Genomic DNA, 14,009 nt, shown 5'->3' with positions numbered 1-14,009 from the left:
CAAGGCTGAACCTCTTTCAGCACAGGCACTAGTAACCTCTCTTCTACCCAAGTAGCTTCTTCCTCAAGCCCTGAAGAAACATGGTCTCAGACACCATACACCTCCAGCCATCAATGAGGCCACAAAAGAGCAACTATGTGAGTATTTCATTAGGGGGATTAAAAAATTTCAAGGGCTATGATGAACTGCTTCACAATTTATGTTTAACATAAAGACAAGTAGAAGCTGTTAATGTGAACAACTATGCAGCCACAGTGAGGTAGTTGGTAAGCCCTGAAACAGACTCTGATCCTTGCACAGCAAGTGATAGGGAGAATTAATACTAGAGTTGGCTTTGCAGCAAGAATAAAATTAATCCTCCTCATTTCTACTTACTGCTAAAGCTGTATTTCATTACTTATTATGATGGCAAAGAAACAGTCAGACCTCATGTAGCAAGTCCTTGTCTTGCTGAATGCCCACACACCAAAAAATAAGCATGTATCAAGGTATAGCTATCAACACATTTTGAGAGTAATTTATTTGAGAGACGTTTCTCAAACAGAATGCCACCAATCTAAAAATTAAATAAAGAAGCATTACTTTAGTATGAGTTGAAATAGACTTCTATGTTTCTTTTTAAGAAAAGAAAGCTTTATATGCTTAATGTAAACATTTAGGCTCTGAACAAGATAACAGTACATGATGGCAGAAATCTACCACAGACTTCTGTAAATTTTAGAATAACCTGTTGCCATTCATGTATTATAACACTTCTATGTTATACTGCACTGCATAATATTACTTTTATCTTATATATGCACTTACACACATAATCTTTATGTCCATAAAAAAGTTTTACTGAAGGTATATTTACAATTACCTATAAATTCTAGGGGGAAAATACTGCAATCCACTTAAACAGGAAGACAGTCAGCCTAGTCAGCTTTTGCTGATTTAAAAACATTGCATCACATTTAAACACTCAAAGAGGGTGAAGTCTTATCATTGTTGATTATATTTTATGTGTGTGTATATATATATACACACACACACACACACAATTTGAAAACGAACTCAGTTTTATCCAGTGTTTACATTAAAAATGTTACTTTTTCCAACAAGCTGACAGTTATTCAGCACGGCAACTTCAGAATTTCAACACACACTTTATGTTGTTTACACAGGATGCAAAATAAGAATGTGTCATTTGAAACAAGTTAATAAAAAATACCCATCTTGTTCATAAGTCAAAGTTCAGAGCACAACAGATTTAATAGGAGGAATGGTTCATCAGGTAAATTTCATAACACCTCCAGTTTGAGTAAATATTTTAGAAAATAAACAGTTTAGAAATTGTTCTTGAATCAAGACATTTGGGAGCCAATAAGAAAATTATTGCACTACTACAAACAATGAAATTACCAGTGTTATATATCTGAAGTTACTTTCTCTCTTGGGCAACTCCAACAGAAGACAAAAGAAAAGGGACTGGGAGCTCCCAAAATAGTACACACCACCAATGAAGCCACTACCATATACTGGTTTTAGTGCCAAATATGAACGTCATTTTGAACAGAAAACCACCTCCTGAAACGTTTCAAAATTCAACACAAAAGTGATTCCTTCCTAGGTACCTCAAAGAACATTACAGTATTAAATAAAACATAGCTGCTTTAAGAAGCAATGAGCGCATTTTCCCACGTAAAACGTGAAATTGTTGCAAGCAGTCACTGATCAGTTGTGCAACTCCCAGAATGATCACCACTGTGTTAGTGTTTCTCCATCCCTTTGCAACTTACTTTAACTGACAGGTAGAAAGTTACATAACCACTATGTCCCAGATTGCATGTACTCAAATACAAAGGAAAAATACATTCTTTTTTATGTCCTGATAACTTTCCTGAAACTATTAACTCACCTCATCCCAGAAGTTGAGTGTGTTTTTACAAACATGAAACTGTATGTTGAAGAACAGAACTCTAAGCTTTTAACAAACAAGCAAAACAGACTCCCCAACCCCCAAATCTTGCAATGCAATTAAGTAAATTTAGTGCTAATGCTATTGTAATTCCGAAAAGCCTGCAGCTAAGATTACCCATTGTTGCAACAAATCAAAATACACTCAACTGAAATGCTCAAAAATATTAACTGCATCTCAAAGAAAGCTATATGAAACTGATGAAAAGAACTTTAAAGGCTTGCATTTTACAAACATCTATCTGGCAGTCAAGGGAGAAGGGGCCTACTGGTGGTGTAAGAACACATTTGCAAAATTTTATGAAAAGCCACAAAACTCTTGAGATTACACAGTTTATGAGATGAGCATAGCTGCATGACACACAGAAGCACACATCCACACAAGATAGCCCTCAAAGATTCAGAAGGAAGGAGTGACCTAACAACTCTTGCCTATGGTTCTGGAAAGGCAGAGGACCAGAACATCCACAGTGTGACAATGTTGCCAAGAGAAAAAAAGTTACCGGCACCAGGGAAGTTACTCTGATGTTTAAAGTTACTCTTGCTCAGTTAATACACATCCTGAAAACTAAGAACACAGTCCAGCAACAGAACATTGCTTATTGTATATCAACAAGTAAACCACCTTCATTGTTCAGCTCACTACTTAGGCTAGCAATAAGTTTGGTTTTGCCCTGTTGTTTGTGTTGGAAGGTTCCAACACAAAAAGGGACATTGTGTAATTTGTGTGATAAAAGCAAACCATGTAAATAAATACCAGAATTGCACAAATGATTTCTGAGAATTATTATTAGTAAGGCAGGTGTTCTGCAACTTATTTGAAAGAGATGAAACCAAGTGACAACCTACAGAAAAGAAAGGACTTTGACTGAAACATATTCTTATAAAATTATTCTTAGTGTATGTTAAAATATAGACATGAACCATATAGCTCAGCTAGAATACCTATGAGAGCTCATATGCAATCTCCTGCTGGGTAAGACCAATGAACCATCCAGAAAAGTATTCAGTCTTCAGTAGTGACACTAGAAAAAGCATGTTAGACTGGCCACTATCAGTGATATCTTTCTCTTCTATTACCTTAGCATTCATAGCCATTGAATGAAACATGTTAGGAGGCACACTCTCACCTACTTCTAACACCTGCTTAAAGGCCTTTTGTTAACAATTTGTCTAATGCGTTTTTGAACCTGCTGATACTATCTTCTTCCACAAATTCCTGTGGCAGCAAGTTCCTAACCTACAGAAGTACTTCCTTTTATGGGTTTTAAATGGACCTACCAGAAGTTTCACCAATTGCTCCATTAGTTCTAGCTCTATGGAACATGTTGCATTCCCCTGTGATTTTTCTAAGGCTTCATCATATTCACCTTCAGCCTTCTCTCCTCCCCAAACTGAAGCATTTCAGCTTCTTTAATCTCTTGGTAACTCAGTACAGTCACAGTAGAGACAGACTATAAGAACGAACAATTATAAGATCCAGAGAAAATTGTATTCTAGTAGTTAGCTATTTTTGATAATACAAAATAAGGAAAAAGCATAGCAAACTTAAGAAAAAAAAAAGCTTTCAAAGGGGATAGAGAAAACTGAAATAGAGCAGTGAAACTGATGTTCATTATCAACCTCATTAGCTTTACTCAAGGCTGCAAAGACAAAAAGTTTAAAACCCCGAAGTTACGTGCTGTCATTGGTTTAATTTACTCCTATGGAATAGGATTATTCCATAGGAAGGTCATGAGAACACTTTTCCACAAAAATCTATGCATGCTTTAGGGCTTGTACTGGTTTACTATTCTGGTCTCAAATCACACCTGTAACTGGGCTGGCTATACTCACAAGGCTTGTAGTATGCACTGTTCACAATACACTTCCATTACAAGACAACAGAAAATAAAAATTGGTGGCACTTGGGAAAAACAAGTATCAGTGGTGACTACACAAAAGCTCAACCTAGACATGTGTATCATCTGACATGATTCAATTAAATGCTGACACAATACATCAGTACAAGAAGGCATAATGATAACTTATAGTTCAACATCCCTGTGAACCAAGCCTCTGAAGTTAAGAAACACTTGCAAAAACAAAAACTACCTTACTTCATCTCCTGGAGACAACAGATGTCAGTCATGTGAAACAATGAGCATCCACTCTAACAGCCTAATGTCTAGTTAAGGGTTCAATTTTTATGGATCAGAAACTGTGGGGAAAAGTTCCCCTGGGAAGACAGCTAGCTACACAAGGGACAAAGTTGGTAGAACAATTAACAAGCTTGACTGAAACACAACCACCTTCTTAAAACATTTTTTTATGAAGCCAATCAATCACAAGCTAATATTTATTCAACATGTTACTATCACTACCATCAAGAAAATGTTCTGTATAGAAACTTGAGTATTGTTCACCTACATCAAGCAGGTCAAAAGCTTTCAGCAGCTTCATTATGGCTTAATTAATAACTAGCGAGAGAGAGCTTTCTGGAGAACACTTTCAAATGCATCAAACCTTATTAAAAATCTGATGACTTAAGTCTATAGACAAGCTGATGTACTTCCAGTATGTTCACATGGGAGATAATATTGCCAAATTAATTTGTTGGCTTGTCTTTTAAATCAGATTCTAACAGCAACATAAAACTGACAAGCTGTGAAATATCCTCTTCACAGATTTCAGCAGAGGTATGGACAGGATTAATTTGTGCTAGAGCCTGAAAACTGCATGATGCTCCTTACTGGAAGAACTCTATAAAATTAAGAAACTGAAAACACATTCATTATAACGTTATTAAATTATGTTAGACCATGAAAATAATCTTTACTGATTAGGCATACCCCTTAAAAATTTTTCTTTATTTTAGATGAACTAAAATGTCTAAGCCATGAGATCTTACATGCCAAATAAGACAGTGACTTACAAATTACTGACATCTGATCTCAGTGAGACTTCTTTTCTGATTTTTTTTTTTTTCATTATTTTATTATAATATGGGATTGGATCCACACATTATGTATGGATCAAATAGCATTTCAAGGCAATAATAAATTCGTGAATCCATAAAACATTAACTCAAAAGAACTAGATCTACACTCTTTCTATATCATAACTAAAAATTGGTCTGATCAGGTAATTATAAATACTTAAATAAGTGACACTATTTATTTGTATTATCACATTTTATGGACGACTTATTAGAAAGTATTTTGAGATTTTTAAAAACATTCTTTCTTCACTGTTGGTACTTATCTTGTTCATGCAATAATGTGTCCACAATATCAAAGATACATATTTCAAGGAAATCTTACAGACTCCTCTTAAACTGACTTAAAATAGCATTATCTCTATGAAAAAAAAAAGTCAACATTTCCAGATTTGAAATTTTGGAGCTAAGAGGGCTAAAGGAAAGTTTATTTGACAAGACTGGGAACCTCCTTGATTTATAAGATACCAGAATCTTATTTCTAATTTGGAAAACTCATTTTTAATCTTGAAGCAGTCAGCAGTTCAGAACAATACTTGCTTTAGGACACTATGAGTTGTCCAACAATTTTCTAAGATTAGAAAGGAAAATATGTCAAGCTTTTTCTTTTGAATAGTAGGTCTCTGAAGTTGTTAGAGATCTGGAAGTTTACAACTGAATTACAATGCCAGTGAAAATGAATTAATGAACTGAGAGAAGGTGAAAGAATCAAGTATAATTATGCAATGTATCTTTGCTATAACAATATCTCCGTAGCACACACCTTGAACTCACTGAAGAACTCATTTTGCTACAGTAACAAAAAGCAAATGAACAGAATAATCTATTCTAATAGAGAAAACTATTTTTATGTCATTAAATTATGTCATAGATTGAGATCAAGTATTTGTGTGCATTTAACAAGAAACACAGATGCAGAAGTGCCTGCAACATAGTCAGAATTTCTATCAACTGATTTGAAGATTTTCTTTGGGTCATAATAAAATTCTGAGATAAGACACATGAATATTGTATCTTTGTAAAGTACTAGACTTCTTTTAAACTTCAGGCCACATATTCCAAGTTCCTTTAGGAAACATTCTTGACTTTGTTCATTTCAATCAAATAATTTGCTATAATGTACATAAATAAATTTTATTTACATCTTTATGATTTTAAAAGTATCTACCATTCACCAACCTGTCTCAAATTACCCATGTGGAAAAAAATCATAATTGCAATTCCAGCAAGGCAAATCAGAAGTTTTCTCTTTGATCACTCTCTCAATCCATGCTACTCTGTCTGAATGGTCAAGGTTATCTAACAAACTGTCAAAACGTGGAGGAGGGGGCAGGAAATCACTGAATAAGAGCTAGGTAAGGAATGTTTTATTTAAAAAGTGCATTTTCATACAGTTGGAGGTATATGAAAGGCAGTAGCTAAAGCAAAAGCAGTTTGAGTAACCTAATTTGTAGCAATCAATTCGACATTTTTGCTAACTAAAACAGGAGTCAAGATTGACAAGAACAGTTTGCCTACAAAGATGAGGCCAATGCTTGAACCAGCATGAATTTGCTGCATATAAAAATACTATTTCTTGAATAAAAATTTCTGGATTTTATCTAGATAAGAAGCAAGCTGATAAATGAACATGACATGATAAAACTCAGTAAGTCATGTGCATAAAAGTATGGGGAAAATAAGAATTACATTTGGGAGAACAAAGAATTAAACTTGGTTCACTGTATTAACTTTTAGGTTCCTTGCCACAGTATGGTTGTACTGAGCTTTATATGCACAGAAATCTATTTGCTTCCAAAGAAAGTTTTCTATATATTAATCTGTTATTTGCAGAACACTCACCCCACTTTTTCAGGGATAGCGTTTGCAATTATTTTTACTTCAGCATGTTTCAGCAGTTGAGATTTGAGAGGTTATTTTTCATGATGAACAACGCAACAAAATATCTTGTTTAAGAAAATAATGCTGTTTTTTCCCCTTTTTCTAAGGCTAGAAAAGCTGTTCACAAAGAACAAGACTTATCCTCCAGTCTTTTTAAAGACGTCTTTGGAAAAAACATAATCCAAATAATTTGGGATTAGGATGAATTATTGCTCATGTAAGAGTGGTTCAAAAGGTGGTTCTCAATTTCCACTGATAGATGGGGTGGATGTGCAGATGGGTGCTGTGATAATTTGGTGATATTAGCCTCAACAGTCCGTTCTGGTTCACTTTTTTCCAATGCTAGTAATGAGAGCATTACAACAATCTCCCTGATAACATACGGTGACATACATATACAAATGAATCCCATCATTGGAAAAATACAATCTACATGCAAGCTGTATACAGTTAAGGCCCACACATTGGACCTCAAATGCTTGATCAAACATGTGAACTGCATTTGATACTCAAAACTATTGTTTAAACAGCTTAGGTCTTCCTTCCTTAGACATACTGAGCAGCCAAGCATCTGTGCAGGAGGGAAGACTTATCTATTTTTATTTCTTTGTTTTAGTTTAAAAAACAGATTAATGATAAAACTCACATTTCTAACAGCCAGGCTGATAGGAACTTCCTTCATATTGCTTCCAATCTACCAAACCTAATTCTGGACTGCCGTCTCATCTCTTCTAGCATCATACACAATGCTTGCAGAACAGCCAGGCAAATCCTGTTCTTAAAATTCTGCAGAAACAGATGGCACTCACCCATAATAGAGAGGATCACATAGATGAAAGGAAAGCACATTGGTGAGGTTATGAGGCAGGAAAAGTGGTAAAAAAACCCAAACAAACAAGAAGGTAGTAAAGAGCTACAAAGTTGGATTAAAAGGAATACAGTTCAAGAAATCTTCCTCTGCTAGAAAGACTTTAGCAGTCAGTGGTAAGAGATACTGCCTTCAGTAACAGCCAAATCAGATCTCAGAAAGTGCCGATGTTAATATAAAAAACTGAAGGGAAGAAAGAAGAAAAAGCATGTTTTATTGCTCCCCCACCTTTACCCCCCCCTTTTTTTTTTTAATTAAACAGGTATAGAAGGAACTTTAAGATACCAGCTAGCCCACCTCACAGCCCCCAAGGCAGCATCAATACTAACTGTACAGCTGGTTCTGAAAAACTTAACAAGCTTATGCATAAAGTGGCAGTTCACACACTCTGGGATTCTTATGAACCCTGCTGCCTTTGCTATGTCACACTTCACACCATTTTTTCCTTCCAGTTAAATAAACTCTGATCTCTTCACAACTAAATTAGGTCTAGTTTTACAAACCTTATTAGCTCTCTCAGTATCTTTTATTCCTTTCTATTATTCCTCATACGTTAATAAGCTAGTAACACATTACTAACCTGACTTGGCAATTGGGCTAAAGAGCTCAGTTAATTCCTACAGGCAGGTACCAAACTATTAGAAGAGATTGATGCCTCTCAAAACTTAGCCGCACATTTTCCCAGAATATTATCACTACAAAACCCCAAGCTTTTATTAGCAATTAAACTGCCAACCCAAGATTTTGCAAGACAAAAATAGTTCAATAAACCTTCTATTCAGAGCAATTCATTTCAAGGTATACGAAGAGCATTGGCAAATGATTTAAATATAAAATGATATTTCAGCAACTTTGTCATATCTAAACACTCTAGGTGTTTGAAACAATACATCAGAATATAGGAAGAGCCAAGTACAACAGCTCTTAAGGAAACAAGGCAATTTTAAAACCAATAGAAACATGATAATAAAAAATGGAATTGTTTTGCTGCCATTACATTTTCCGTCATGGCATGATGACTTCCCCACATAATTATTATCTATATTATTAAAACAAAAAAAAAAATCTCCACACAAACATCTAAAGAGGTGCCCCAAACCCTTGCCTTGATGTATTTTGCAAATTATTTTACTCAGAACAAACAGAACTAAATGACACTAAAGAAAAGAATAAAAGACAGTCAGATACAGAGCAAATAATACCAGACCTCACAGATGACACATTTTCATATGAGACAAGAATGAACATTGGAAGCAGATGGAACATTTGAAGCCCAAATGCAGTGCAAAGTCACTGTACAGAGGAGTTTTAGGAAAACCAAAACTCCAGCATTTCACAAAGGGTTTTTTCTCATTTGTTGGTTTAACTACCTTTAGTCTAAACTAATTTTACAGAAGTTCATTTGGGATCCCAGCAATTCCGTTCAGTGCTTCCTTAGAAAGATCACACACCCTCATTTATTCCCTGTCTCCCTTTTTCACCTGCTATACTTCTCTCCCACTAAAGCTTATTGTTGGCTTTCTGGAGTTCACAAGAAGCATTAAAGATAGCTCACTACCTAGCACGCAGGTGACTGTATTCATGCTGATCATTCAGTCCTGTTTATATAGCTAATTAAAAAGGAGCACATATTAACTCAAGAGAACATCCAGTGTCCCCCAAAGGGAAGCAATGGCTGCAGAAATGTATGACTGCAAATGGGAGTGAATACAAGCAAGAGAAGGGGGTGGAGGACACCTTTGAGTTAATTTTGGCAAACCAAATTAATTTATTTTCACATTTTGCTTCGTATTGTAAACATAACTTTTAATTAGTATTGCAAACATCTACTAAAAGTATTGTCAATAGATGGTTTCTCTTTAAGTTCATATATGAATTCACATAAATAAAATCAATAGTTCAATTTATGCCACATTTCCCCTAGAAATTACATTATCAATTGTATTTAATAAGGTGCTGTAGATGAAAGTTTATAAAAATTCCCCTACTGTTTAGCTCAGTATGAAAGACATTATTGAAAAGTTAACAAACCGATGTCACTACTTGAATAAAAACACTATTTCAATTAGAGAAATTTCAATTAGAGCTAGTATAGACAGAAGCTATAGCTTCTCCCCTTCGCTAAAGGTTTCAAATCTAAATATTTGCATCTTCCTTTTGTTTAAATGCTCTTTAGGATTATGCTCAGATATCTCTGAATATTTGAACACAGCATTGTTCAATAGAAGCCTAATTCTGATAGATAACTTCAAGCACCTCTACAATGTAAACATGCTTATACACATGTGCAACTAAACTTGCTTATACATGTGTGCAACAGTTTGTGTATGTACGCAAGCATAATGCCATTAATGACAAGAAGAGATTCATCGTAATTATGCATTTAAAAGTAATCTCTTCTATGTCACTAATTTTATTATTTCAGAACTCAGTGCTTTGAGATGATGATGATTTACTGCTTTGCACAATGGTAAACAAAATGGTGGTAGTATGCTCTACACTAAGCACTGCCAACTAAGCAACCAACACCTTCCCTCAAACTAAACAATCCCCTTCAACAGTTACAGACAGTAGCTCAAGACAGACAGTCAGGAAAATCCCTAGTTTCAAAAGGCCGTAATCAGTAAATAAGAATACCAGCTGAAGTACAGTTGAAAGTGTTGCCATAAAGGATGAGAAAGAGCTAAAGGAATGAACAACCCTCAGAAAACTTCCCCTTCCCCTGCAACGCATGAAGTAAAGTTCTGCATTGCTGATGACATTAGCCTATGTTGTCTTCCAGCTTCAAAAGATTGCATACACTGTTAGTGAGAAATTGAGCTTTGAGTAATAAATCTTAAAGATTATTACTGTGTCTTCGCAGGAAAAGAGAAAAATGCTTATGTAGCAATGACTATAAATAGAATGTGAAGGTTAGATTTGCAGATTCAGCAGACAGTGTTTGGTTTCACAGAAATTATATATAGATATTGTGGGTATTATGATTTAAACAAGTTATACAAGTTCTCCAAATTGTTCCAAAAATTACTGGGATGAAATATCTTCTCAGAATTTTTATTTTATTTTACTTCTTTTATTTTTTTAAACCCAAACCACAACCATTCCAGCACAGGAAAGACTATTTCTTCTTGGACTAACTTTCCTTAGTATAATTCCTCATAACAAAGGTAATTGATCACATGGGAATTACATAGTTCTAAATTTCTCAGTTTTAGCTGCATACAAAAGAGGATTTAAATCACAAAAAGTAATTTTTAAGCTTATATACTTGAATACTTGCTTTTATTCTCAACTCTTCAAAGATTTAAGAACAAAACCCAACAGGTTTTACAGTACAATAATTCTAGCTTCTGGGCTCTTAGTTATGGCCAAAAATGGTGTGACCTTGCCTAGTAAAGAACGGGAGGGAGAAGAGATGCAGGAGAGGGAAAATATATGGGAACATATCCAGACTTTTGATTTGCACTGGATTTCATTCAAAAGAACAATCACTACTATTTTGCATAAATTGCATATTTGTGATTCCAGGTTTATTTAAGTCTGTAAACAGCTAATATTTCAATAAACCCTTAATATTTTAAATACTGGAAATGCATAAATGTATTTTGTTTAGGTCCCTCAGTTAGCTATACTAATATTTTAGCAGTACACCAGGACTATAGCTGCAAAGGATCATTATTTTTTATAAACAATTAGATTATATAGCTGCTGTAAAAAATTTCAAAGGAATTAGACAGGAAGAAATATTTTCTTAAATATTATATTGATTAAAGAGGCAACTTTAAAAAAAAAGTTTATCTAGCAATGACAGAAATCAGAATAGAATACATTCATCCATTTAGGATAAAAGTGAGTTGTCCCCAAATGGAATAGCCCTGGTTTGATATAGTACAGTATATAGTATAGCTTTTTGTATGAATTTTTCATTCCTGTCTTTTAAAAATCTCTACAAGACTTTGTAACAAAAACTGCTATATATTCCATTGTAACTGTCAATTTTTAAAAATAACTCAAAATTCAATCATAATCTCCCACCTTTACAATTATCTTGCTATTGTGATCAGCTTATTGAAATGCCCATGTTAGAACAACTACATTCTGAGACCAGAATTCATGTCAAAAAGCAGCAGACTGTCCTGTGTAGAACTTATTTACACACATGCACACCCACATGAACAGCTCCCTCTTTTAAGTCTTTAATTAAATGGAGCATTTCTCCCAGTTAATTACTTGATTTCCCATAATTTCATGTCCCCATAAGAAAATGGGGCACATATGCTAACTATGACAACAGAAACTCTGCAAAATATCACCTCATCATTAACAATGTAAAACTAAGAAAAAGAGCACAAACAAAGTGTTAGAAGTTCCAAAAGCTGGCATTTAAAGCCAAACGTTAAAACCCTTGCCTCTCGTCTATTACAAATTTTCAGTTCTTCACATTTATAAAATATTTTTTAATTCTGTTTGGTACTACATGAAAATCTGCAGTTTTCAACTATACACAGTATAACTTATATAGACAGTGCAAAGGCAAAAAATTTTAGAGAAGTTAGTAAATGAATCCTAACAACTCTAATACAACATTGTAAGCAAAAACAGACATTTCAAAATAGTTAGCATTTCTTAGGATTAGATGGACAAAAACTATGCTTTGATTTGCATAGTTCAGTTCTACATTATGCTGCTGGTGCCTAACATCCCATCCCACACACATGCCCACTACATGATACGAGGCTGTCTCTAGAGATTCCAGATCCATTTTGGCAGGTTTTTTGAATGCATATGTTCATGGCTGGAATTTTTAAATTTATTTTTATTTTCCAACACAAACAAAAGCAATAATCTTTCAGTTCAGCCCCACACTTTTTCCTCATTATTTAGAAGTCTAAACATTCTCTCCAGTCTTGTCTACATATTGTTTTGGGGAAACCAACAAAGTAAACTCCGTCAGTCAAGGTAATTATATGCAAAACTTGTAACAACTCATCCAATAAGAAGATATATGTCACGAGAGATACCAGAAATTAAAGTTATAGGTTTAACACATGTACACACCCACAAAAGAAGAAACAACAGAGATTGTTTTGCAATATTATCTATAGCAGGCATTATGAAACTTCCAGTGGAACACATAAAGCTATTCTAAAGCTAATATAAACAGTCACCAATTCTGCTAATGAAATCCGAGATGATTGATTTATGAAAATCATTTTAAGAGAGTGCGCATAAACTTCTATGCAAATATTATTACTACACATATTTATGTCTGTACAGCTATGCACATGATAAAGGTAGGAAATAATATTCAACATGACAATATTAGCCACTAGATATTAACTACTTACTATTAAGAGCCATAATATTGTCTGTTCCTGGATGATGGAAGTTAATCCCCATACGCCCTGCAATGTAAATAAAAGCTATTTTTAATGTTTTTATTTCAAAACTTAATTAAATTCATTAATATGAAAAATTGCTCAAGGGGATGAACAGTCAGGGTAGCCAAATCTTCCATCCACTGAAGACAACTTCCCAAGAATACAAATTTACAATATTTAACACCGTAGTACCTTTACTGTTATGTACCTAAAATATTGAAAAATCACAAAATAAATTATAAAATAATTATTTTTAAATATATCCCTTTGCTTTGTACTAGGAAAGTATTACATTTACCCTTTCAAAATAAGGCCTCAAAGTTCAGCCTTGCTGCAGTCATGCCATTTATAGTAGGCTTCAAATAACAAGTACAGCATTACAAAAACTCCACTTAATTGGTAAAAATAAAACACTATTTTCCATACTACCTGTGACATCAGAAGCTCTTGAGTTAACAGATCGTTGGAGACAGAGTGCTTACCCTGTTTGTGTATTCTTCCCTAAGAATCTGCTATCGCTTACTATTTGAGATAAGATAATGGGTTGGAGGGAGTGTTGTTCTCATGGAATACATTCGTATATACTTTGAAAAATATTTATTCTTAACCCATAATATGGGACCATTATATACAGAAGGTTCACCATGAAATTCAAATGAACTCTGCTGGTGCCAGTTTCCAGGAAGCTAGAGACATGCAAAATAGTACCAATTTTCTTAGGTGAGATTTAACAGTTGAAAGGGTGGCTTAAGAAGATCTCTGATGACTTCAGGAACTGGAAGTGGGAACAAATTCACACAAGGTTACTTAGTTTCAAAGGAGGCTTACTCCACAGAAATCTACCTTTACCATCAAAGCAAAAAATGAGCCAACTCCACCACTGTTCAGATTAATTTTAGATTTAGATACTATTTAACTCAGCTGAAATATTAAAAACTTACCC

General features: G+C 34.3%; 1 protein-coding gene across 5 annotated transcripts in view; it reads right to left on the bottom strand.

Moving 5' to 3' along the window:
• Positions 1–14,009, bottom strand: part of CPEB3 (cytoplasmic polyadenylation element binding protein 3) — a 99,360-nt gene that overhangs the window by 41,504 nt on the left and 43,847 nt on the right. For all 5 annotated transcript variants that reach the window (XM_052798952.1, XM_052798953.1, XM_052798955.1 and 2 more), the window contains exon 4: positions 13,034–13,090. In XM_052798952.1, the coding sequence (XP_052654912.1) occupies positions 13,034–13,090 (57 nt within the window). The remainder of the gene's footprint in view (positions 1–13,033; positions 13,091–14,009) is intronic.

Source organism: Harpia harpyja, chromosome 10, assembly GCF_026419915.1.
Source record: "Harpia harpyja isolate bHarHar1 chromosome 10, bHarHar1 primary haplotype, whole genome shotgun sequence".
Lineage (NCBI taxonomy): Eukaryota > Metazoa > Chordata > Aves > Accipitriformes > Accipitridae > Harpia > Harpia harpyja.
The sequence above is the reverse complement of the archived record's forward strand: the minus strand, read 5'-3'. Positions and strand labels throughout refer to the sequence as shown.